The sequence below is a fragment of the Notechis scutatus genome, chromosome 2 (genome assembly GCF_049901735.1).
Source record: "Notechis scutatus isolate UNSWTSFEM ecotype Mainland chromosome 2, rNotScu1.2, whole genome shotgun sequence".
NCBI classification, from domain to species: Eukaryota; Metazoa; Chordata; class Lepidosauria; order Squamata; family Elapidae; genus Notechis; species Notechis scutatus.
This window is the reverse complement of record NC_142010.1, coordinates 32964378-32991167: the sequence shown is the minus strand read 5'-3', so window position 1 is coordinate 32991167 and position 26790 is coordinate 32964378. Positions and strand designations below refer to the sequence as shown.

Genomic DNA, 26790 nt, shown 5'->3' with positions numbered 1-26790 from the left:
TGAGAAAAAGTGTTTGCTGAAGTGAAGAGGCCTGAATTAAGGAGTATTTTGGGTAAACATAGAGTTGAGGATTGGTTGTTGGATGCAGTAAGAATATAGGATAGAAATAAAGCATATGTAAAAATAAAGGAAATGCTCAGTGGTTTGGCATGTCTGATGTCTTCCTTAGTATTTTTTGGAAAGCTTTGCAGGTTAATGCTGTGTTTTTGGTTGAGATCTCACAGGATTGCCAGAGATAACCTGAAGGGCATGTGTGCATGCGCATATGTATCTAATGGCATATTTCTATAGGTAGCAATGTGGGATTTTTTTTTCTCAAACAGCAGACTTTTTTTTTCTAAAGTCTTTTTATTTTCTGAACTGGTCTTCCTCTTAATCCTCAGGCCTGTCAGTAGATGAATTCTGTGTGCTTTTAAAGATCTGCATGTTGATGTTTCATGCAGATGTGGAAGATGAAGTTGAAAGGATCCAAAAGATGGTAGAAACTTGACTGAGATGTTTTTGGAATTCGTCTGGTCAATAAAAGTGTATAAAATAGCTCAGTCATGAGAGACTGAAAGCCACATGAGTCCTCTCTTCTTCAGAAAGAAAGGATTAATTGGAAGAGAAACTGGAAAGAAACCTCCTTGAATCTACCTTGAAACTAATGTGGGCCTTCCTTTTTCTAATTCTGTAGTCCCACTGCATCTTGTGGGAGACTGTTGCATAGTCAATTCAACTTTTCCCATGAACTGATAGCCATCTCAGGCAGCTTGCAGAGCGAAGCAACCATTCAATCAGACACTCGGGAATTCAGTAATGGTTTCCATCTGAACCAAACGTTGTTCCTCTTTCTGTTGGCTTGATCACTGAATATGATGACGTCAATATTTCCACCTAAGGCCCAGGGGTGTTAAACTCGCATCGTCACAGTGATGTCATGTGACATATCAGGACTTCCCCCCCCCCTTTGCTAAACTGGGCGGGGCCACTATGTAACACATCCAGCCCATGGGCCTTGAGTTTGACACCACTCACCTAATGAAAGTAGTGGAAAGGAGGTGTAGGGGGAGTAAACACAGAGATGTGACCAAAGCATTAAGCCCACTACCAAAGTACCAATGTTCACCCCACACCATTGCTGTTTTATCTCACTTTCCTCCAAGAAACATAAATGATTGCTCTCCCCTCCTCTTATCTTTATGATAACACAGTGATTTAATTTAAGCGAAGAGATGGTGAATAACCTAAGATTAATAGGTAAGCTTCATGGAAAGAATGAGTGTTAAGCTTAGATTTTTCCGCACTAAGATGGGGCTCTCATCATTACTCAAACGGTTAGGGATCTGTAATAGGCAGTTGTTGCCTTGGCCACAGCATTTAGGAGCTTAACTTAACCTTGTGTCGTATTAAGAATATCATATGCTGCTGGAGTTTTGAGACTTACTACAGAAATTGAAGCTCAAAAGCATCTCTATGAAATAAGGTCATAATCATTAACATCTATTTTGTGGGGGGGGGAAGCCTTATCATTATTTAAAGATAAATAGACACTGTGGATATGGCAGAGAAAGATCTTGAAATCAAATCACACAGAAGAGGGAGGATAAGAGAAGTTTTAAAGATCACAGCTCTTCCCAATTCTGAAACAGGGTTAGTATGATTTTTTTATATTAAAACTGTGACCTGCATATCCCATTTAACTGAAGTCCTAGAACTAATGATGCATTTTCAAAACCAAGATGTCAAAAAATGGTTTTCATCACTTAGACATTTAATTGCACCTTCTTTCAAAATGTCAATCCACTCTCAGCATTCGGTGAACTTCTTAAATATTCCAGTTAGGAAAATAAAGACATAATTTATTTTAAAATGATTGAGAATAACATTTTCTGGACACTCAAAACCACCTAAAAAGCATTGTTCCTACATGCAAAGAAGTATGCAGCCTGACCAGGACGGTCACTTTTGACAGTATAAAATTATAACTTGGAAATTATAAAATTATAATTTGGAAGGACTTTCTAAAGATTTCTAGATACCCTCTGAAAACCTTGGGTGCATCCATTAGAAATCTTTAGAAAGCCCTTCCAAACTATAATTTTATAATTTCCAGGTTATAATTTTATACTGTCAAAAGTGACCGTCCTGTTTTGGTGCAGCAGTTAATAACAATTGAGTTAGAAATTAAAGGTTCTAGTCCCACCTTAGGCACAAAACAAACTGCATGACCTTGGGTCAGTCCTGTCTCAGGCCTTTGAAGAAAGTAATGGCAAATCTGAAACTCTTGCCAGGAAACCTGCAAGCAGTTCTCCAGGCAGTTGTCAGGAGACAAGACTGATCAGAAGGCATAAAAAAAGGAAAACTATGAAATATGTTACCAGATATAAACCATCATCATCAATCATTTTAGCCATTGTCTATCCAATGCAGGATGAAGGTCTCTTCTGCATGTTTCCAACCTATACCAAGTTGGTGCTGACACTTATTGATCAGAAGATAGACCTTTGGGATGTTATGTCCCCAACCTGGTCGTTCAGATCACTAAATGGTGTAATCATTACTGTTGCAATTGAGTCTACCCGCCTTGCTCTTAGTCATCCTTTCCTCTTTCCTTCCAGCTATCCCAGTTTCTGAAAAGTTCCGAGTCTTTGTCTAATGTCTCTAATGAGTCCGATGTATTTGTGTCTGAAATGAAACTCTGGCTAGATTTGGTCTCTGATCCATTTATTTGCTTTCTTGGCTACCTATGGTATTCTCAATGTCTTGTCTGACCCTAACACACTTTCGCTACTGTGCTTCTTCAAATACAAGTTTTGTTTCCATAGAATATCACAGAGAAAACCATTCAGCACATAGCTAAATATTTTTTACAAGCCTTTGTTAGTACTCTACCAAGTGCTTGCCTGGAGCATATTTCTTCCCTATTGGTTTCTTTACAGGTGATAGTCAGTCCTCAAACGCAAACACTATCATCCACTTAAGTTTCTTCGTTGTCTTGAAATAAGGAGAGAATTCCTTACTGTGAGAGGTTGAACAGCCGGCCTCTTGAAGTTTGAGTGTCCCATCACTGGAGGTTTTCAAAGATTGGACATGCATTGTCTGGGGTGGTCTGAAGATTTCTACCGGGGATAGGAGGTTTGACTACAAGAGCTCCAAGACCCCTTTCATCCCTATGGTTCTATGAAACGTAATTGCTCCACTGTGCTACTTGATTTTAATTACTAGAGCTTGCAGACAGATATCAGCATAGTGCTGTTTATTTATGATTTTATGCTATTTAATTGTCCCACTGGGCTGCTTGATTTTAATTACTAGAGCTTGCAGACAGAGTAGTAGCATCAGCATAGTTCAGGTTATTTATGTTTTTTCCCCTACAATTTTAAAATTACACTCATCTTCTAACAATCTAGCCTCTTTCAAAATATATTCATTACATAGATTGAATGAATAAGGAGAGAGTAGCCAGTTTTGTCTCAATAAGTCAAGCTGTTTTCTCAAGTTTCATCTTAACTATGGTTTCTATCCTGTCTATAGGTTTTCAAGAGGACAATGAGATGTTCTGAGATCTTATTTTCCTAAGAACATTCCACTTAACAGATAACAGATAATCAGAGTTGGAAGGGACCTTGTAGGTCATCTAATCCAACCCCCTGCCCAAGCGGGAGATGGCACTCCCACAACTTCCGAGGGCAAGCTGTTCCATTGGTTGATTGTTCTCACTGTCAGAAAGTTTCTCCTTATTTCCAGGTTAAATCTCTCCTTGTTCAGTTTCCATCCATTATTCCTTGTCTGGCTTTCGGGTGCTTTAGAAAATAGCTTGACCCCTTCCTCTCTGTGGCAGCCCCTCAAATATTTGAACACTGCTGTCATGTCTCCCCTGGTCCTTCTCTTCACTAGACTAGCCATGCCCAGTTCCTATAACCGTTCTTCATATGTTATGTTATGTTAATCATCCTGATTGCTCTGCTCTGTACTCTTTCTTGAGTCTCAACATCTTTTTTTATAGTGTGGTGATCAAAACTGGATGCAGTACTCTAAGTGTGGTCTTATTAAGGCTTTATAGAGTGGTATTAATCCTTCACTTGATCTCGATTGTATCCCTCTGTTAATGCAATTTAGGATTGCATTAGCTTTTTTGGCTGCTGCTGCACACTGCTGGCTCATATTTAGCTGGTTGTCCACTAAGACTCCAAGATCCCTCTCACAGTTACTGCTATTGAGCCTGGTTTCACCCAGTCTATATGTGTCCTTTGGGTTTTTCTTGCCTAAGTGTATTTTTCTTTTCTCTACATTGAATTTCATTTTGTTAAATATGGCCCAGTGTTCTAGTCTGTCAAGATCCATCTGGATCTTAAGCCTATCTTCTTGGGTGTTAGCTATTCCTGCCAGCTTAGTATCATCTGCAAATTTCCTAAATTCCTCATCTATTCCCTCATCTAAGACGTTAATGAAGGTATTGAAGAGTACTGGGGCTAAGGCAGAACCTTGTGGCACCCCACTGCTTACTTCCCTCCATGTAGACTTAGACCCATTAAGGACTACTCGTTGAGTACGGTTTGTCAGGCAGTTGCGAGTCCATCTAGTAGTGGTGCTATCTATTCCACTTTTTTCTAGCTTACCAAGAAGTAGGTTGTGGTCTACTTTGTCGAATGCCTTGCTGAAATCTAAATATGTTATGTCCACAGTATTTTGCTGGTCTACTAATTTAGTCACTGTGTTGAAGAATGAAATAAGATTGGTTTGGAATGATTTGTTTTTAACAAACCCGTACTGACTACTAGTTATTATTTTAATTGTTTCTAGATGTTGCAGATCTGCTTTTTTATTATCTTTTCCAGTATCCAGTATTGATGTTAGGCTGATTGGTCTATAGTTTCCTGAGTCTGTTTTTTAATCACGATAGACCCAATTAAAGGCTTTTCTGTGCTTAAATAGGCTCATATGGACTTATTTATAATATTCTTTGGATTATTCAATGTTCTAGCATGCATCAGCAATAATACCTCTTGTCCCTCAGTCTCATCTAAAAGAATATCTTATCTTCCATGATGATATCTAATTGGATGATCCCAAGTGTTTTTTGCTTACATACCAAATTGTGGATATTGTACAATAGTTTGCACACTGTTAAGTCTTTATTGCTTTTGGTTTGTAGATTAAGCTCTTCCAATCTGTGGTTCATTTTATCATTTTCCAAATCTGATGGAATAATTTGGTTAGAACCATTTATATGGTTCTTATATCACTTGCCATATTTCTATAGATATTCCATCAATTGCTGTAATCTTCCAACATGGTCAAACTGGAGTAATGCTTTATCTTCATCTTTTAGGACTAGAAATTCTTGTAAATAAGGAATATTTTCTAGGCTCACTTGAATGTTAACATGCCTATTCTATAGAATTTCAGTTATTTTCTTTTTGTTGAATTGGTTTCTGTCTGTCCATTAGCATATTTTAGCAAAGCACTATGAGATTGGTATCTCAACCTGAGTTTGGAGAACTTTTGGAAGACTTCCCTTATTTTTCCATGTTTAGCTCCAGCTTCGATGTCGTTACAGATGTAATTGTAATACTGTTTCTTGTCTCTTCCATCAGCTCTCTGAATTTTTTGTTACCATATACACTTGCAGATTAGCCAATAGTTTTAGGGTCCAAAACACATTCACGGCTTTATCCATGAGTATATACAATAATACTTTTTAAGAGATATAGTAATGGATTGGCAGATAAACTGACCCTTAGGATTTTTTGTAGGTTAATTTTTAGAACTGGATGATCTGACACTATATTATCAATTACTTTATATTTTCTGTCCATATGGTTTTCTTGACATACAGAATACAGGAGCAACTTATCATTGTCTTCTCCTGTGCAGTATGAAATTATGATTTTGCTATTGTCAGTAAAATGATAATCCACCTCCAGCATCTTCCTATTTTGCTGCTACCCAATCTAGGTACCAGTGAGCTTTAGCTGGGCAGCAGAGATGACCTTAGATGACCCTAAGTATGTGCTCTTGGGATTTACCCACATCCTGCCATGATGAAACAACAACCAGGTTGCAGTAGTGGTGGGCAGTGTATTAAATATATGCACTTGAAATTCAATCTAAATATAAATAATTTTAGTTTTCTTAGTTCTTCCAACTTTGGGTCATGGGCTCAGACACTGTTTTTTTTTTTTTTAGCATTTGACATAATCCCTAAAAATCAAGAGCAGCCTTTGGCTCAGGGAAAGTTGTACATCCATGATGAGGTCACAAAAGAAAATTGAAGTTGATGTTCCTTAATTCTGAATCCCATGGATTTTTCATGAAAGGCTTTTGTTTTTATTTTTCACTGCTGTTTCATAAAGTAGTGGATTTGTTGCAATAGGTCTTCCCAAATATACCTACACATGCACACAAACACATACACACGAAGAGCATTGAACACTTGTGGGTCTCTGGCATTGTGAAGCTAAATTGTGGCTCAGGAATTATTGCTTGCGGCATGGAATTTTGATTTGGGATTTTGTTTAGTATCTCTTTTACTATAGAAGAACCTTCATGGGAAGGAACTTAATGGAAACTTTGATATCAAAATGAAAAAAGCTCAGAACAACATTCTCTAAAATAAACTTTACTCTCGATTTCCAATTTGTTCATTTTATATTTTTTTGATATTTCCACATAGTTTTGGATTAGGATTAGGTTGTTTTAATGTACAAATAGAATAATTTTAATTGCTTTGCCCTTATATAATTACAAAAAATGGAATGCATGATACAGTCAATATGAAAGTTGCATTCACTATCATATTTTCAGACTTTGCTGGGAAAGAAAATCCTTAGTTTAAGCAGGGATGCTCTCAACATTTTCTAGAAAAATTGCATTTGGGTTTTTAGTAGTATGGCTGAGATTTCACTTCTGCATGGGTCATGACAAAATTAAGTATTCTTTCATTTAATTTACATGTGCATTAACTATATATTAAAAATATTAAGATAATTACTCTACATTTATGAGTGCAATAAACTCCTTTGGCTACGTTAAAACTTGCAGTTAGAGAACAAACTGTTACTACGACCACCTGAAATCATAAATGAAGTCATGATTTCATTGGTGTCAGGGTAGGGAAGACATAAATCAACTACATTTTGTCAGGTGTAAAAGATCAGTTCCACCCTGGGAAGGTCCAATTAAACTGATTTATTGCTACTCATGCTTATGCAGAAGATTATTCTCAACTAACAGTTAGCACCTGCTTGTAGTTAGAGAAGGGTCAACAGAATTCAGGGTGGAGTTGACTTAGTTCCCTTATATGTAGGGATTCTAGGCTGTTCCTTCGTTTAACTCTGCTCCCAGCTTCTGCCACTCCTTCTCCTACATTTTTAATGATTGCATGTTTATCTGGATATTACAGGGGATTTCATACTTCCTAATCCTGCTACTGAGCCGTGGTGGCACAGTGGTTAGAGTGTAGTACTGCAGGCTACTTCTGCTGACTGCCAGCTGCCTGCAATTTGGCAGTTCAAATCTCATCAGGCTCAAGGTCGACTCAGCCTTCCATCCTTCCGAGGTCGGTAAAATAAGAACCCAGATTGTTGGGGGCAATATGCTGACTCAGTAAACCACTTAGAGAGGGCTGTAAAGCACTGTGAAGCAGTATATAAGTCTAAGTGCTATTGCTATTGGCCTCTAGGAACAAGATTGGACCACATTTCCCTGCCTGAGTGGGCGAAGGAGGCAGCAGAGCCCACAGCAGATAACTTGGCCTTCAGAAGCCTGATCAGTACAACCCACCCTCCCAAGCTTCTTGTGATCCCCAAGAGTTCCCAACTCCAAATTTGAGAACTTCTGGCCTTGATGTTTAATAGTTTCATTTTTGCCTGAATATCATACAGAGGATGATCAGAACTGGTAGTAAATCAGAGGTGGTATTCAGCAGGTTCTGAGCAGTTCTGGAGAACCAGTGGCGGAAATTTTGAGTAGTTTGGAGAACCGGCAAATACCACCTCTGACTGCCCCTGCCCCCATCTATTCTCTGCCTCTCGAGTTCCAGCTGATCGGCTGGGTCTTCTTTTGTTGCCCTGCTCAGGAGAACAGAGCTGGAAAGCAGGTTAGTGGGGTGGGGAGGGAATGGAGTTTTTACAGTAACCTTCCCCTGCCACACCCACCAAGTCATGCCCACAGATCTGGTAGTAATTTTTTTTTGAATCCCACCACTGTAGTGAACGAAATACAATTGAGCCCAAAATTTCTGTTGCTAGGTGAAACATTAGTTGAGTTTTGCCTCATTTTATGACTTCTTGCCACAGATGTTAACCTAAAACTGGGAGGGCTAGCCCTGAATCACTGCAGTTATTAAGACAGTAACACGGTTGTTAAGTGAATCAGGTTTCCTCATTGACTCTGCTTGTCAAAACGTTGCAAAAAGTGTTGCCATGACCCTGGGACACTGCAATTGTCATAAACATGAACCAGTTGCAAAGCATCTTAATTTTGATCAGGTGACCACGAGGATGCTGCAACTGTCATAAGTGTGAAAAATGGTCATAAGTCACTTTTTTTCAGTGTCGGTGTAATTTGGAATGGTCACTAAATGAACTGTTGTAAGTCAAGGACCACCTGTATACAGTATAGGGTTTAAACAGTGAGGTGGAAGAAGATCAGTTATCACAGGATAACTGAATGGCTGATCTTATAATTGCTGCGGGATAGATAGAGTTACAAATGGATTCTCTTTTTAAAAAGTCTTTTGTAGACATTGCAAATTATTCTTGAGGTCTTCTGTAATCCAGTTAGCATAGGAAGGTTAGTTTCTTTTTTAGCGTCCCTTGTCCCTTGATATTCAGCACCTGATATTGGCAGCACCTGAATTTGTTTTCAGGTTGTTGTGTTAAGGATAAAGGTTAGAATACCCGGGCAAAGAAATAACATTTGCACATATTTTGCAGAAATACAATCATTTGCTAAAGAAAGAAGGTAGGGAAATTATTCACTTGGAACCTAACCTTGAGCAAATGTGTTTGCGAGAACCAAAATACTTATTTATTTTTTGTTGCAAAAATAGGTTTTATAAAATTACAAATAAATTGGGAACTAGAATGAATTAATTTATCATCCCAATAATCTTCAAATATAGCTTTTCTTCTAAGCTTAGAAATAACCTGGGAGAAATCCCACTGGACTGAATGCAACTTATTCTAAACAAACATATATAGGAATACATTATATACTAGTATGACGTGGCTTTGGCTGTATTATCCATAACTGTTTTGATTTTATGTATGCAAAGAGTGGGAAAGGGACCAAAATACATTAATATTATCCTGAAGCAAAATCTTTCAAGGATGTTAACCTTGTTTAGGATTTAAGATTTACAGAGGATTACAAAGAACCGTTGACTGAGGAAACAGGAACCATGACTTCCCTTGGCGGCTATGGACTGGCAAGCAGCTGTTGTGTTCCAAAGGGCTCTTTGGAGAGAGACACTATAAAAGCAGGCCCAAGGCTCTGGAACAGTAGCTAACCCTGATAGGCAGCAGCCCATGCAAAGCTTGCTAATTTCCATGGCAGTGTCTCCTTGTCTAAGTTTATTAGATATTCAATTTCACATGATGAATCAGGCCAAAATGATTTTCCTACCAAGAGGAGATTCACAAATTTCCCTGAAGCGGAAATAGGACAGTACAAAAAACAGTGCAATTTTCTATAATCTCCTTGGAACAAGAGAAGAGGTACATATTATGTGAAAAATTGAGAAATTGGCCCTTTCTAGTTTCTGATGCTTTTTGCTGAAATGTTGTAGTCTTGTAAGTGCCTCTCCTATAAACCTCTGCCAACCTAGCAGTTCGAAAGCTGTAAAAATGCAAGTAGAAAAATAGGGACCACTTTGGTCAGAAGGTAACAGGGTTCTGTGTGCCTTTGGCGTTTAGTCATGCCGGCCACATGACCGTGGAGACCTCTTTGGACAGCGCTAGCTCTTCGGCTTTGTAACGGAGATGAGCACCACCCTCTAGAGCCGGAAACGACTAGCATGTATGTGCGAGGGGAACCTTTACCTTTATCTAAGTGCCTCTCAGAGGGACACCATTCTCAGATTTTGGTTTTATGAAGTGTGTACCAAGGGGTGATATTTTGTGATAATTTAAACACATTTCTTTGGGCAAAGGCATTCAGTATCCTGTTTTTAAATAATAGGTCATTGTTTGCATTATTTGAATTTAAAAAAGAATTTTGAAAAAAAACCCTAAAAGGTATGCAAAGATTGGATACAAAATGTAAGCCAACTGGTGCAAAAAGGAATGGAAAAATTCATTTGCTTTAGGAGACACCACCTGATAAGTCAGGGATCAAATGCTGAGAGGAATCTAGAACCCAATAATTAAATGCCCTTTTAATTAATTTAGCTTTAATTAGGTACATACTAGTTACTGTATAGAGAAAAGGGGTAGGAGTACTATTAGATACACCTAAAATACAGTAGTCCTTGGCTTAAGGTCCACAATTGCTGGTAGTTCGAATCTTTAATATTATTATTTTGAAACAAAATGAAGGTTTCCTATTTAGCTTGCAGAGCTTGGATTCATTGAATGAGTTTACCGAAAATGTAAATATTGCAGAATATACAGCCTCATGCTACATAACTAAACTCCATTTCATGCTGAATATACTAAAGTATTAATGTATCTTGAATAGAAAACTATCTTTAGATAGATTTTTTTTACTCCAAAAGCATTTTATTAAAATAAATTTGATAAAAATAAAAAAAAATCTGATTTAAATTTAAAAAATCCAATTTAAATTAAAAAAAAATCGTTGATTTTTATCCACCCTGATAAAATATAACATGTCTATATAAAATATAAGTCTTTTATTATCGGTTGCATTGTTTTCTTCTTCTTTTGCAAGCTACCCAAGCCTTACAATTGAAGCAGCATAGATATCTTGTGAAGTTTAAAAAAAGAAAAACACTGCCCCTCCGACAATTACTTTCAGAGACAAATGGATTTTGAGCTAAGGAACGGAAAGCTGCAGAATTATTCCACTATAGAAAAGCTTTGTGGAGAAAAGCTTTCTTGTCTCTCACAGACTGCCAGGACTCTTCCGGGGTCATTCAGTGGAACATATGCAGAGTAGATAAAAGCCAGTATTTCTTAAAGGTAGCTTTATAAGACTTCCAGACAAATTGACTGGAGGATGTTAAGCCCTTTTTTCCTGATCAAATGTACATCTGTTCAGAAGTAAATGGTGGGGTGGGGGTGGTAGGCAGGGTTGAAGCAAACCAGTACATGAGGAGATGCCAAAGGAGTGCAAACTCCAGACACCTTCTCTCTGGCTCTCTCTGTTTCTGATCCTGTTTTTCTCTCTCAAATATGGGGGTGTAGCAAAGGGATGGAGTTCTCTTATTAGAAACTTGAGAGGATCCCTGGCGTTTGAAATTAACCCACCTGAGAGATACGGTTAGTTATATGCCGCCCTGAGGGATAATTATATTCAACTCCTGTCTGGTACTATAAAATGTGTTATGCCATTCCAGGAAAAATTTAAATATCTGATTTATTTTTAAAGTTCCATTTTCCTTGAGAGACCAGTCTACTTGAGAGAATATCTCTTTCTGTTCGGCCCTCCTCCTAACTGAGACCAGCCTGAGGGTTTGCCTGTACTTGCCACAAGCTAATATTGCAAGTTTTTTTTTTTGAGAAGAGCCTTCTCTGGTAGCCACCCCAGTTCTTTGGAACACATTTGCTGGTGAATTAAGAGATTGAACCCCCTCTGACTAATTTCTAACAAGCCCTACATGCACATTGTTTAAGCAGGCATTAAATTATTAATTTTAATCACTGGTTATATGAAGGACTTGGAGTTTTATGTTTTATTATAAACCAATATGTTTTGTTTAATGAATCAAATGATTCAGAATTCAAGGATTTGTTGAACAACTCCTATCACATCAAGTTTATATCTAAACAAATTCTTTACTGTTATGGTTATTGTTGAAACCTTTCTTCTTTCTTCTATATTTCCCCTCCACCTTCTTCCTTAGTATCAGAGAGTCACAATTCTGTTTCTCTCTTTATCAAAGGGGCTTTATTCTTGTTGCCATGTTTTGAAATATTTCAGTTGGACTTCTATAGTGTTTCCAGCACGTATCTCCCAACCTTCTCATTTTTCAGTAGAACATATTCAGCTTGCCAAGCTGCAGAAAGCCTTTTTCATTAGGAGTTCTTGAAAAGATGCCAGAGGTATATTTAGATGTGGTCATAAAGCTAACTGCCATCCTAGGAGTTCCCACCAAATCTGATGGGGCTCCATTCAGTTGGGTTACTTTAAGAGTGTGTCCTTAAGCTACAGCTATACTTTGCTCCTTGGGGTGTTGCATTTTTTGCCAGTCTAACACATGCCTTAGCAAGTTTTTGATGATTCATTAGTCAAAGGCCTTAATATCATTACTAACATCAGTCATGAGTCTGCCTTTTCACAGATACATATACTACCTTGAAACTTCCATCAAATATTTTGGTCAGTGTATACATTCATACATACATACATATAATATCACAGCAATAGACGTTGCTATATAACGTGAAACGGGTTAACTTAAGGAGTGAAGATCTCTTGTTGCCAGAGACAAGGCTGAAGTTCTGATAGGTGGACCAATAAGTCATAAATCCAAATTAGTGGTTGCCAAGAAACTTGACTAATATTACATATTGTACTACTTACATATTATTTGTGTTCATGCACGTCACGGATGTTTACTATTTTTAGGAAGATTTCAACATGATTTGCACAATTATCTAATCATGGACAATTGTTTTGGGGGCTCCAGGTCAAATGATGAATGAGTGTTAAGTTATGGGCATAAGAACAATATTTTTGACATTAAAAAAAAAAGACCAGAACAAGCATAGAAACATTAAACCCCACTAGAGTTCATATTGTTTGCATCCTATTTTCTTATTGTTTTAAAGTTGTCTCCAGAAGTTGTAAATGCTCCAACACCGGAAGTTTTTAAGAAGAGATTGGATAATCATTTGCCTGAAGTGGTATAGGGTTTCCAGCCTAAGCAGGGGGTTGGACTAGACGACCTCCAAGGTCCCTTCCAATTCTGCTATTCTATTCAAAGTCAAACACTGGCCAAGTGCTCCTTGTATTGTTTTTAGATACTTTGATTTTCCTTTTAAAAGTATGCATTCCTAAACAAATTAATGTGCACTCCCAGTTAGTTCTCAACTTCTGAATATGGCCATAGAAGGGGAGGAGTATAAGATTACTCTTTGCTTTGTGACGCTTTGAAGCGCTGGCTCTTTGGCTTTGTAACAGAGATGAGCACTGCCTCCTGGAGCCGGAAATGACTAGCATGTATGTGCAAGGGGAACCTTTACCTTTTTATAAGATGACCAAATCATGTTTATGGTAATCTAACTCTACCACGGCATGAAAGTAAATAAATAGAAATACTGAAAGTGCTCAGTCTAGGTATGGTAGCTAGGCAATTGCCTCACAGATTGCTGTAATACAGGCACTTTATAAAATACTAGGAGCTCTGGTGGCGCAATGGTTAGAATGCAGCATTGCAGTCTAATTCTGCCCACAGCCTGGAGTTTGATCCTGATGGGGCACAAAGTTGACTCAGCCTTCCATCCTTCCGAGATTGGTTAAAATGAAGACCCAGGGGGGCAATATAAATTGAATGAATGAATGAATGAATGAATGAATGAATTTTTTATTGGCCAAGTGTCACACACAAGGAATTTGTATGGGTGCATATGCTCTCAGTGTACATAAAAAGAAAAGATGCATTCGTCTGACATATGCTGACATTGTAAACAATCACTATGGGGCAGTGTACAAGTTTGTGTGTGTGTGTGTGTGTGTGTGTGTGTGTGTATGCTGGGGGGGGGAGGTGAATACCTTGTGAAAATGACCATTTTGCAACTGGTCTTGCTCACCATGGCAGTCATTTTAGGAATAGGTAAGTATCGCACAGTAATAATTTTGTGTTTATATCTATTACCAATGCTCTCACAATGTCAGACGTTGTCATGGTCCTCAGATATTGTCTAATCCTGATTAAATAATAATAATCTTGCACTTTTGAAGAAAAAAACAAGAACCAGTGCTTTTAGTGAAAAGCAAATGATTTACTGTTTGATGTCCAGGTTCGATACTGTAACTCCCTGGATGAAGAGGAAAAGAGAGAACTCAAACTTTTCAGCAACCAGAGGAAGAGGGAGAATTTGGGCAGAGGCAATGTCCGGCCATTCCCTGTCACCATGACAGGAGCCATTTGTGAACAGGTAGACCATTCTCAGTATTTTTCTCCTCCTCCTCCTCCTCCTCCTCCTCCTCCTCCTCCTCCTCCTCCTCCTCCTCCTCCTCCTCCTCCTCCTCCTCCTCCTTTTCCTTCTCCCCCTCAGCATCTTATCACCATGATATGAAAGCAGTTATGCACAGGGGTGGGATTCAATTTTTTTAACAACTGGTTCTGTGGGTGTGGCTTAGTTGGTAGGTGTGGCTAAGCGGTCATGTTACTGGCTGGGTGCGGCCAACTCAACATCACTCACATTGGGGCACGCATCTCCTCGCCTGGCCTCTTGTGACTGTGGGGATGTTGCAACCGTCATAAGTGTGAAAAACGATCATGTCACTTTTTTCAGTGCCATTGTAACTTTGAATGGTCACTCTACACAAGCAAAGTACCAGCAAAGGAGGGGGGAAAAACTCCAGAGAAGTTCCTGAGACAGGAAGTCTAGTCCTGCCAAGAATGTAATAAGGGTTAACGGAGAGGCAGTTTCTGTAAGCAACACCAGAATGTTTCCTTCCTGCCTTCATTACAGGATTAGGCCAGTAATTTCTTCTAACAACCGGTTCTCCGAACTGCTTAGAATGTTACCAACCGGTTCTAGCGAATAGGTGCGAACTGGTAAATCCCACCCCTGGTTATGCACGATGAGATATCAAAAGCCATAGCAATACATTATGGCAGCAAAAGACTTATTCTTCACTTTGGCCTTGCAAAAAAATCTTACTCATTAAAAATATCCCCAGGGGTAGGAAAATTAGGAGGTGTAGATTTAGGGTGTGTGGCAGAGTGTTAGCTTAAGGCTGCTAATAGCCAGCTGCAAAAACAGTTTCTCTTGCATAATCCCCAGGGAAAAGGCTGCTTAGGGGGTGCATTGCTCGGCCAGAAAACCAGTTAGAAGACAAAGGAGAAAAGGAATGTGTACATCACTTTGAGAAAGACTATTACATGTAGCATTCTGCATCAATATACGCAGAGGAGGGCTTTAGGTATCCTATGGAGACCAAGCAGATTTTGTACAAAAACCCTGGAATAAAATTGGGAATGCAGAATACTGTTTTCCACATTTTTGCATTACAAATTGCAACACTGAGCGTTGACAGTTTGCATTTCAGATCTGATTAATCTATTTATATTTAGTGGCTGCGTGGTAAAAAAAAACCATGTAATAAGATCATTCCAAATCTTACTTTCAATACACAAGTTTCCAATTCCCAATCTGTGGGAAAAAAATTAATCAAATATGTGCAATGATCCCTAGAGTGGATACCACAGTTTAAATTGCTAAGTATTTCAAGCTATCATCTCAGTAAATGTGCAGTGAGAAAGATATCAGAGGTTTATTTCTGGAGGCCATTCATACCACCCGTCAGAGTTGAATAAATTGCAGCGCTTCATGCCTTCTAGTACCTTCTGTTCCCAAGATGTAAATATTTAATGTTAAAAGTTCAACCCACAATCTGAGATTGAAAGTACTGTAGTTTTATTTATTCGCCACATGTAGAAACCTCTAACCTAAATGAGTTAATGGCTGGATTCACACAATACTGATAACCAGGTCAGTAGTTTGTTTTAACCTTAGATTATTTTTATTATTTTATTTTAAGGTTAGCACATTATGTAAACCCAGTCCACTTGGTTAACTCAGTTTATCCAGAAAGTTAATCACACTGTGTGAATTCTACCACAATGTAGCATAATTCTTCTGCCTCTCCTCCTCTTTTTATTTGGGGAGGGGACATATGCTAGACCCAAAGGTGCTATTTCCAAAAAGCAACTAGACTTTCTTGTTGTTGTTTTTTCCTTTGAAAACATTTCACTTCTCATCTAAGAAGCTTCATCAGTTCTTGGATGAGAAGCGAAATGTTTAAAAGGAAAGAAAACACTGAGAAAGTCCATTTGTCTTTTGGAAATAAGACCTTTGGGACAATCATGACCTGGATGATTGAGAATCTCCATAGAAATATAGTAGAGAACTCTCAATTTTCTTGAGTTTTGTATTATAATCAAAGGAACACTGCCCCAACTTCCTCTCTAAGGGAAGAATAATCGAATGGATTCAGGATCTACCATTCCCGTTCTTATTTGCTTGTTTCAAACTGTACCCATATAGGAACAGGTTGAGGAGAGAATAAATATTAATAATCTCTTGTAGATAGGAGCTGTAAAGACCTTTTGCAATCTGTCACAATTGCTTTTGTATCATCACAATCCCTATAATACTGTAGTTTCTCCATATAGTTGGAGAAAGGCTTGACTTGCGAATAACTAGAAAAGAAATTTGCTGATTTTTATCAGTGCATCACTTCAGCTTTTTCCAGATGCTGTCATTATTCAACGTTTCTCGCCTGCAAGAATTGCCCAGGGAAGGGCTTCTCTTTAATTTTTATATTTATCTTGACAGTGTGGAGGCCAAATCAATGGAGGCGACATAGCCGTCTTTGCATCCAGAGCAGGCCATGGGGTGTGCTGGCATCCATCATGCTTTATATGCAGTGTTTGCAATGAGCTGCTGGTGGATCTTATCTATTTCTATCAAGACGGGAAGATTTATTGTGGCCGGCACCATGCAGAATGCCTCAAACCTCGGTGCGCAGCCTGTGATGAGGTAAGACCTGTCAGGTGTGTTCGGTACTGGGGAAGGGGGCTTGAATAAGTGGGTAAATCATGTCAGGGATCATGTGTTAGGTAGTAAATCAGTCTAGGCTTCCAGATTTGCCTTGCCAATTCTTATCTTTGCATCTTGTGGTTTGCAAATGATGAAATGTCTGAGAGCTGCTGATCTACATATCAGCCCTGGTAGAGGTTTTTGGTTCTGACAGCCCATCCAAGTTTTTGTTGCCAAACAGCCCTCCACCTCCATCCTGCTGGTGCCTGGCCCTGTTCTATCATATAAGCTAAGACTCTCACTGCTAACCACTCTTCCCTGGAAAAGCCATTGCTCAAAAAGAATAAAAAACATTATTGAACACGGTGCTCTTTTTTTTTCCTTCTCCAGCTGCCTGTCTGCAGCTGGGAGGCGAAAGAGGAGGGAGAATTGCAGTACAGATGGATGAACTTTCTAAAATCAATTTAGGAGAAAGAGTTAAATTATACTCCTATTTTATGACTGGAGAGTGTTACAATAACTTCATATCCTTGTTATTCTCAAATGATGTGATTGAAAGTTCAAGCCTGTTGATATAACAGGATCTCACAAAAGATTCCCCTTGCAATCAACCTCAATGTGAAATACAACAGCACTTAGACTTATATACCTGCCCATAGTGTTTTATAGCACTCTTTGGGAGATTTACATAGTAGGATTGGGTCCTCATTTTATTGACCCCAGAAGGCTGAGTCAACCTGCCCCTGTCAGGATCGAACTGTGGGGTCAAAACTTGCAAAAAAAAGCCCTACCCTGATATATGCCTGCATTTAAGGAAATTGTGCATTGTTGTTGTAGTCCCATAGCCTGGGAAGACACAGCTTCTGCTACACATACACAGCCATCAGCTGAAAGAACAAAACGGCTTCTTGGTTACGATGTAAAACAAACCACTGAGAACACATAAATTCGTTAGTTTATCAGATTTCTCACACAAAGTATCTCACACGATTTAACTCTGTGCAGCGTACAATAATTGAAACAATAAATATATAAAACACTTATTAAAAGCATCTCTGGAGAAGAGATGTTGGGTAGTATGTCTACATTTAGAATTTTGTCTACTTGTCTACATTTAGAATTTTCCCCATAAAATAAGTGTCTGTGCTCTTTATTGAATTCCTGAATTGATGTAGAAGCTGATAGAGTTTTGTGTCTGATGCCTGCGGGAAGTTCTTTTAATGTACTGATACCAAGAATGTTGCTTCCTCCTATGTCTTGTTAGATAGGAAGCAGAGCAATTGTGATAGTGTGGGACAGGCTATTTGTGCATGCTGATCTTTGCAGGGTGCTTCGGTTTTACCGACATTGTTAAGAGTTTTACAATTAAGGCTTTGGATGAGTATTTGTGTTTATCGCCTGCCTGCCTTTTCTTTCTGTGAATCTCTACACCGAACATCTTGGCAAATGTTCTTCTTTTAATTATCTTTCCCCAAATCAATCAACTAACTAGCATATGGAATGTGTGGATGGCTATTGTTCACTTTCTCTTAGTTTTCTCTTTATTTCCCATGTTCTCCCTAGGAAGCGTATCACCATAGTCTTGTGTCATACATCTTAGCTTATACTTTTATCTGCTTTCATGGGAGCAACGTAAGGCTAGGTGTGGCCTAGATCTACCTGTCATCTTATGCTCCGTAATTCACCTAGGATTTATGATCCACGGTCTTCCCCTTCTGTTTCATCCATTGTATTCTCAAGTGTTGTATTTATACTTGTTCCCATCTCATGGCTTTTAGGAATCTATTTCCGATGGTTGAATGCAACATTTGTCTCCTGAGGTGGAAGTTCTGTGTTTTTAGATTATGAGCTGTCCTGAATCAGAACATAAAATTATCTAGGCAGCCTCCTGTTTCTTTCTTTTTTTATATAATAATTGTACTAAAGGTTACAATGGCAACAATAAAAAATAATACAATTAATACAAACTAAAAAAGAAAAAAAAAGTTCAGAAAAATAGAAAAGAAAGAAAAAATAAGAATGTGGTAAAGAAATATATAAAGTAATGACTTCCCTTCACCACAAGTATAAATAATTTTAGTAATTTATAATCTCTTCTAAGGTAACAGATAATTTCTCCTTCCTCTATCCTGTCTCTTATCTATAAATAAATCCATACAGCCTCATCATTTCAGTTCTGATATCAATAAAAGTTTATTAAGGATTACCATAGATAACAGCATACATATATTAATTTTGAACATATAGGTCAATATTATATTCCTTCTTTTTATTTTTTATAATATTGGTCTTTACTCTTTGGAATGCCATAGTACTCGATTTATTTTATTTAATTTTTTTCTTTGCCTTGTTTCACAAAATTCTTTGAAACTTTAACAAAGCTCTTTTGTAAATCCAGGATAGAAAAATTATCCAGGTCACTCTCTTGTTAGTTGTATATCACTTTTTATTATTAAACATCAGTGGGTTTCTTTAGTATGTCCGGTGCATTATCCATCTCATTCTTAACAGAAATCCACTGTGAAATCAATCTTAACTATCAGTCTTAACTGTGTGTGCAATCAGCCTTCCATAACATGATTTCAGCAACAGAGTGGTCAATATCTGGAACTCATTACCTGATTCTGTTGTCACCTGCTCAAACCCCCACTCCTTTACCCTCAAACTAACCTCTATTGACCTCACCCCATTCCTAAGAGGTCTGTAAGGGGCGTGCATAAGCGCATAATCGTGCCTACTGTCCCTGTCCTATTGTCCTCAATTATTAGTTCCTATTTCTTGTATTTAAACTTATTCTTCTTTCTGTTATATTGTAAGCTTTTGACAAATAAAATAAATAAATAAAAACATCTTTTGATCACAGTCTATCTGTAGAGATAGACAGCCTGAAAATTAACTTCTGGATCCAATGTTCAAAAATATCCATCAGTATCTCCAGTGTTAATATATTTTGCTTCATTCTGAATTTGTAAGTCAAGTTTGAGTGTTTGTTCTTCTTTAATTGTAATCATTGATTCCTTTGAGTTCCCTCTAGTGACAAGTTTTAAAGCCATATTTATATTAAAAAATCAAAACAAAAGCATTTTCCCAAAAGAAGGATTCCTTGTAATTAATTACAGAATCTTATTTCAAATTTATAAATTTATAAATTTTTCAGACCAAAGTTTTAATCATCCTTTTGCTGTTTATTCCACCCCACCTCCCAATAGTTTAAGTCCTTAAACCTATATTTAAAACTTACTGCTGATGATTAACTGATTTACCTGAAAATCAGTTAACAAGCAATTTCCAAAAATGATTAGAAAAGTAAGTATGCAAACTTAATGTACTTTCAAAGGGGCCAACAGCAGTTTGAGTATGATGGCTATTCCCAGGGGTGGGATGCTACCCATTCTGCTCGGCTCTATAGAACCGGTAGCTCTGAAGAGTAGCAGACACAGAACCGGTTCTGCAAAATGTAATTATCGAACCAGTAATAACACTGGTTGAATCCCACCCTTGGCTATTCCCTCATTTTCTCTGGCTGTAAATAGCCAGAGACCACAATCATGCAGTCTCCTCTCAAGGAGCAGCTGTCTGGAGCACTTGTGTGTGACCTCAAGTCCTCTCCTTATCTAGAGAGGAATTATCAACAAGATTAGAGCCGGTGTAGTCGCCAGCTCTTCATTCCCTTCATGATTATCAACTCCTTTTTTTAGCAGGGCCATCTTCAGTTCACCATTTCTTCCCCAGGAGTTGCAGCCTTCTGTTCCCTTTGTTGATCAAATAGACATCTCTAAACACCTAAATACTCAACAATCAAGGTATACATGTGATGACAAGTAGTAACCATTGGTGGTAGCTTTGTTGAAAAAAATGCACGTAATACAAATGCTCTTTATCATATGGAGTTGTGTGCTGACATTAAACAAGGGCCAACTTTAGAATTAAAACTATGCAAAAGGTTCAATCAAAGAAAGCTCTCTGGTTTTGACATTTGATCTTGAATTTCTCATTTCAAAATGCAGTGCCCTATTAATGACACAGCAGTGGTCCTCATTAGCCTGCAGTTGCAAATGCTTGAATCCCTCTTCTCTCCCCACCTCTTCACGCACCACCACCATCCCGACCCCGGCCTGCCTTGGAGATGTATATAAGCCCTAACCACAGTCAGGGCTTGTATCCTAGGAAGTCCATCTTGGTCTTCTCTTATTACAGGGGCATGTTTTCCTCTTTCAGCGCTCCATTTGCTAAACAAGGAATGTGCCATTTCAAGTTACATGTTATCCTGGAACCATATATAGCCATTTCCACAGCAACTACATGATCTGTTTATGCTGCAGAGGCAGAAAAAAAAATTGCTGTATCAAGAAGCCGAGGCAGCAGAGTCTTGAGGCAGCCCTAGTATGAAAGAAAGAAAAAAAACACAAGCCAGATAGATGATAGGAGAGCAAGGTCTGTAGAAGCAAAATAATAAATTGGATACAGTTTTCAGAGGAATTATTGAGTCTGTTATTTGTACTTCTCTAACTATCGGGTTTGGTGCAGCAACCAAACAGGACAGATGCAGACTCCAACAGATAGTTAGAATGGCAGAAAAAACAATTGCAAACAGCCTGCCATCCATAGAAAACCTGTATATTGTGCAGGTCAGAAGGAAGGGCTGAGAAAATATCTGCGGATACCTCACATCCTGGACGTAAACCATTTCAACTGTTCAACTCTTCCCTTTGGGACAGCACTATAGTACATTGCAAACCCAAACAGCTGGACATAGGGACAGTTTTTTCCCTCATGCTGAATGCTTAATTCTCACAGTGTAACTATACCTTAGTATACTTACCCATATACTGTGGCTGTGGTATTATCATTTATTCTTATTATCATTTTTACTCCCCCTTTTTATTGGTATTAGTATTATGATGATTAATCATTACACAGTCAGCCAGATGTTCAGACTGGGTTTAGCACTTTTGTCTACCTATTGAGTCCTTACCAAGGACCTGGGATAGGCAGATCTGGATGTTTGACAGTGTTAACAGATATTATTGTGGAAGCTGTTCCAAATAAAGCTGCCTTCTGCAATTTACATTATTATTGTTATTACGTTACTTTGCATGTACACTGAGAGCTTCTGTACCGGAGACAAATTCTTTGCATGTCTAATCACACTTAGACTATTCGATTCAGTTCAGTTCAGTTCAATACACATAAACAAATCCTGAGTCCTCTTTTTGTCTTTTACAGATTATCTTTGCTGACGAATGCACAGAAGCTGAAGGAAGGCATTGGCACATGAAGCACTTTTGCTGTTTTGAATGTGAAACTGTGCTGGGGGGCCAGCGCTACATCATGAAGGAAGGGCGTCCGTATTGCTGCAACTGCTTCGAGTCCTTATATGCAGAGTATTGTGACACCTGCGCTCAACACATCGGTAAGGGAACCGTTTAGAAATGCCACCTTTTGCTGCCAGTTGGCTGGTTTGAAGTGGGAAAGTCTCAGCCCTTGATGTGAAACAAAAATTTTGTGTGCAGAACCCAAAACATGATAGGGCCTGTCAATATACCGTTGCATTATATTGTTTAAGGTGATGTGCGCCTGTAGGCTATCGGTTGAAACTGTTGTGTTTTAGAAGTACACGACAGGCCTTGGCATTTGCTTCTGTCAAGCCTGCAGTAACTCCTTGGCAGATGTAGGCAGGCACCTAGCTGGGTCCGCAGTCTAGATGCTGGGACCATTGCTTTTGGCAGAGATCAGCTGAAGCCAAGGCCAACCACTGGTGGGTCTCCTTTTTGCATCGATTCAAAGAAGCCATAGATGTTTCCAAATCACTCAGAGAAAAAGAATGAAGAAGGAAAAAGAAGAGATGGTCAGTAAATGAGAAAGAAATAAGCATGTTTAAAAAGAAGATGGCCTCTTCAGCCCATAATAACAATTCCATTATTACTTTGCTCAGAAAATATTTGCTATTCAAAAGCCAGCTGTGAAGTAAAGGTTACTTTTGAAAAATGTGAGAGAGGGAGGAAGGAAGGAAGGAAGGCTTTTATGAAATATGTAATACATGCATGACAAAAACGAAAAACTAAATCCCAATTAAAACCAAATTCCCTGAAACTAAGGTTTGAAATACATGGACACAGGTCCTTCTGAGTCCTTTTTTTCTTTTCCTGTGACTCTTAGAGGCTCACAACCAAATTCAGTGACACACTGTTCATCATGAGAATATCCCAGTATGGGGTAGAAAGGAAACAAGGACGCATGTTAAACCCTGCCTCCTGAAAGTAATAACAAATGGAAATACCATTTCTTCCAGTGAAGTGATTTATCACTGTCCCACTCATTTCACCATTTGGCAAGAAGAAATGCCCGCCTTTGCTCTTCAGTTTATAACATAGCTTGAGAAAGCTATTCATTTCTTTAGAAAAAAAAAGTTCAGTTCTGGGTCTGGTTCATTAGAATTTCATTGAAGAACTAGAAGGCTTGTGACTGAATATTTTAGTGTTCTGAATTAACAGCCATTTTTTAAGATAGAATTTCACTTACAGGCATGAGTAGCTTATACTGTATTTAATTCATGGTTCCATCTAGCTCAGTATCACTGACACAGACTAACAGCTGCTTTCCCAGTTATCAAGTAGGAATATTTCTAAGCTTGTTTGGAGACTTAAAGGATAAAGACAATTACATTCAAGTTGCCCATCCTGGACTAATGGGAAGGAAGAAGGAGATTGTGATGAAGTATCCTTCTACAACTATATTCTGTCACTGAGCTATGGTTCCTCCATTGGAGCATATTATTATGAAGACAAATTCAGCCAATTTGAATGTAAATGAACTGAAAAAGCTTCTTGGATGAGAAGTGAAACATCTTCAAGCATAAACAAAGAAAATCCAGTTACCTTTTGAACAAACATCTTTGGGGCAACCATGACTTGGATGACTGAGAATCTCCATAGACATTTAGTTGATAGAAAGTTGGTGTCATGGTATTCTGCCCATCTGAGCTTTCTAGAATTCAAAAGCAATTACATTCAAGTTGCCCATCCTGGGCTAATGGGAAGGTAGACAGAGATTATGATGTACCATCCTTCCAGCAACTGAAAGAAATGCATAGGCACTCATGGCCCAAAATTGAAATCCAACTGTCTGCATAATTAACATTTTCCCTCTATCAGTTGACAAACAATGGTAGAAGATATTTCTGCTTTCCCAGATCCTTGACGTAGCTTTATAAATGCACATTGTTCCTATGTTTTATTCCTTCTGTCTATTGCACATAATTATTACCCTTTTTAAAAGTCTCTTGACAAATAGCAATGCTTTATTTTTCAGTTCCTTGATTACTGATTAGCAATGGGCGGTGGATTTTTAAGAATTATTATATGCTGTTATATTCATTCCAAAAGAGATTTCCAGTGATACTAGCTGTGTGGGAACACCTATGTAAAAAGGGGGAGAAAAAAAGGGGGTATTAATGAGTGGCTCAATAGTATACTGTTTAGATGGTATAGATCAGTGTTTTTCAACTTTGGCAACTTTAAGAGATGTGGACTTCAACTCCCAGAATTCCCTAGCTGCTGGCTGGGGAATTCTGGGAGTTGAAAGTTCACATCTCTTAAAGTTGCCACGGTTGAGAAAATTGGCATAGATTATTTGCAATGAAGAACAATGGAAGAATGGGGTTGTGCTAGCACAATCTTGGTCCGCCTTCCGTTGAAGGAGCATAAAATGTTACAGCATTTCAAAATGGCTGAAAAGCACTAGAAATCCTACATCTAAATATATTATCTTACACCTGGGAGTACGAGTCAATTAAATTCAGTGGGACAGTAAGCATGTCTAGCTAGCAGGATAATTTAGGAACAAATAATGGTGAGAAGGGGAGGGGAATCATCCATGTGCTAAATCTTTCAGCTGTTGGAATTGAGACTAGCTATAATTATGTTATTAAAATAAAACATAAATATCACAATTTCACCTATTGGGAACAATGGTGCCTCTAAACTGTTTCAAAAATAACCCTTTTTCCTCTAGAAATATGAACACACATTATCATGAGGATGTAAGGATTTTGCTTTATTTGCCAGAATGACTAAAGCTGTAGTCTAGCAACACACTGCAAGCTCCACCCCTTTCATGCATGTATGCAGTGCTGCAGTGCATGTAGAAAAGAGGCAGAGCCTGCATCGCAATGCTATACCTCTGCTTTTTTCTTTCTGCCCCGCTCTTGAGTCCCCTGTGGGTACCACTGTACACTCTGCTTTATAAAGAAAATGCACAAGCATTTCAATGAGAAACTTCACCACCACAGTCACCGGGTTCCTGTTGAAGATAATAGAAATTAAATTTTACATGGATATCAAAGAAATTGAACGGGCAAACCGACTTAATTTTCTTTCGAAGTTGCTCCATGCCACTTTTTGAATAATGTTATGTGTACTAGCATGGTGGTCTAGCAAAAACTTATCAGCCTTAATACATTGTGAATTTAATCTGAATTAAAATCAGCCCTCGGTTAACCCAGACTTACTATGACCCAGTACTTTGTGTGGATAGTGTGTTTTTATGTGTGTCACTCCTGGTGACTTTCAGGATAAGTCCCTGCAGTTTTCTTGGCAAGATTTTCAGAAGTGGCTTCCATTGCCTGCTTCCTAGGGCTAAGATAGAGTGACTATTCTCTTTTGCCAACTTGGCTGATCATGATGACTAAAGGTCACTACAATTATAGTCCAAGACAGCAGAGCATAGATTGTATGTACATTTTTCAGTGACTATTGAGAATTTAACCAACTAGAACTAATTGTGAAATAGTGGATAATAGTATAACCCACCTGTGGAATTAAAGGGTAGACATTTCTTAAGAATAATAGAACAGGTTATTTTTAAGCAGATGATCAGTATTTGTTCTAGGTGTAAAAACTGAGCTTTCAGCCCCTTCAAATACTTTATTTCTTAATTAATCCTCAAAACATCTTCTATCACCAACTTATTTTTTTTTTTCAAAAGAAGGAACACCTTATTTGCAGCAAAATATAATCTTTTTCAAATTTTGTGTTAGTGTGTATATGTGCCTGTTATGGATGAAGGCCAGTGTGGTATAGTGGTGCTGGTTTGGAAGTGAGGAGCCCCAGTGTTGTGGCCCGCTGGCAGCTAGCGGAGCTGGCAGCAGAGTCAGACATTGAGGAGATTGGGGAGGAAACTGGGCCGGTCCTGGAGGCTGAGGAAGGCTCGGATGAGGGCTCTGTGTCAGAGGCAGAGATGGGGCCTGGAGCAGACTGGCAGTTATCAGCTGCCTTCAGACTCAGACAGCAGTGAGGCGGAGGAGCAGCTGGAGCCAGTTCCCAGCCTACACATGTGCAGAGCTGCCAAGAGAAAAGAACAATTACAAACTAAGTGTTGAGGTTGGAGTAAGGCCACAATGAATGGTGAATGGCCCCTTCCATAGGGATTAAAAGAGGAGGGGGCTTTTGCAGGAAACAATTCGTTTGTTGCAGCAGTGTGAAAATCTATCTGTGTATCTCAGAGACTTTGTGCCAAGCCCTTCCTTGTCAGCACTGCGTTTGAAAATATTTATTTGGCAGCTCTCCAAGCTAGATAAGGTCTGTGCTCCTAATTAGACCCTTGAAAGACTGTTTGCCAGGCCTTTGGATGAATGTGAATGCAAGAAATTCACCTTCGTTTAATAAAATGAATTCACCTTCGTTTTGCCAGGACAAAAAGTCTGCTTAGTGCTTTTTGGGGAAGCCTAGGTCAGAACATCCAGATCCTTGTCCTCCCTTAGGGATAGAAGCCAACTTGGGGACAATTTGTTTTCTCTTAGTCTTAGAAAAACATTTAATTACCAACTTTCATTGAATTTACCATGGTAGATTATAATCCATAACTTTCGATAAAGGGATTGCCACCTTGCAGTGGATTGTCTTGGATG

General features: G+C 38.5%; 1 protein-coding gene across 3 annotated transcripts in view; it reads left to right on the top strand.

Annotated features, from left to right (window-relative positions):
• The window catches only part of PRICKLE2 (prickle planar cell polarity protein 2), a 344732-nt gene that overhangs the window by 263416 nt on the left and 54526 nt on the right, over positions 1-26790 (top strand). For all 3 annotated transcript variants that reach the window (XM_087954550.1, XM_026679449.2, XM_087954551.1), the window contains 3 exons: positions 14133-14270; positions 16680-16883; positions 22110-22296. In XM_087954550.1, the coding sequence (XP_087810676.1) occupies positions 14133-14270; positions 16680-16883; positions 22110-22296 (529 nt within the window). The remainder of the gene's footprint in view (positions 1-14132; positions 14271-16679; positions 16884-22109; positions 22297-26790) is intronic.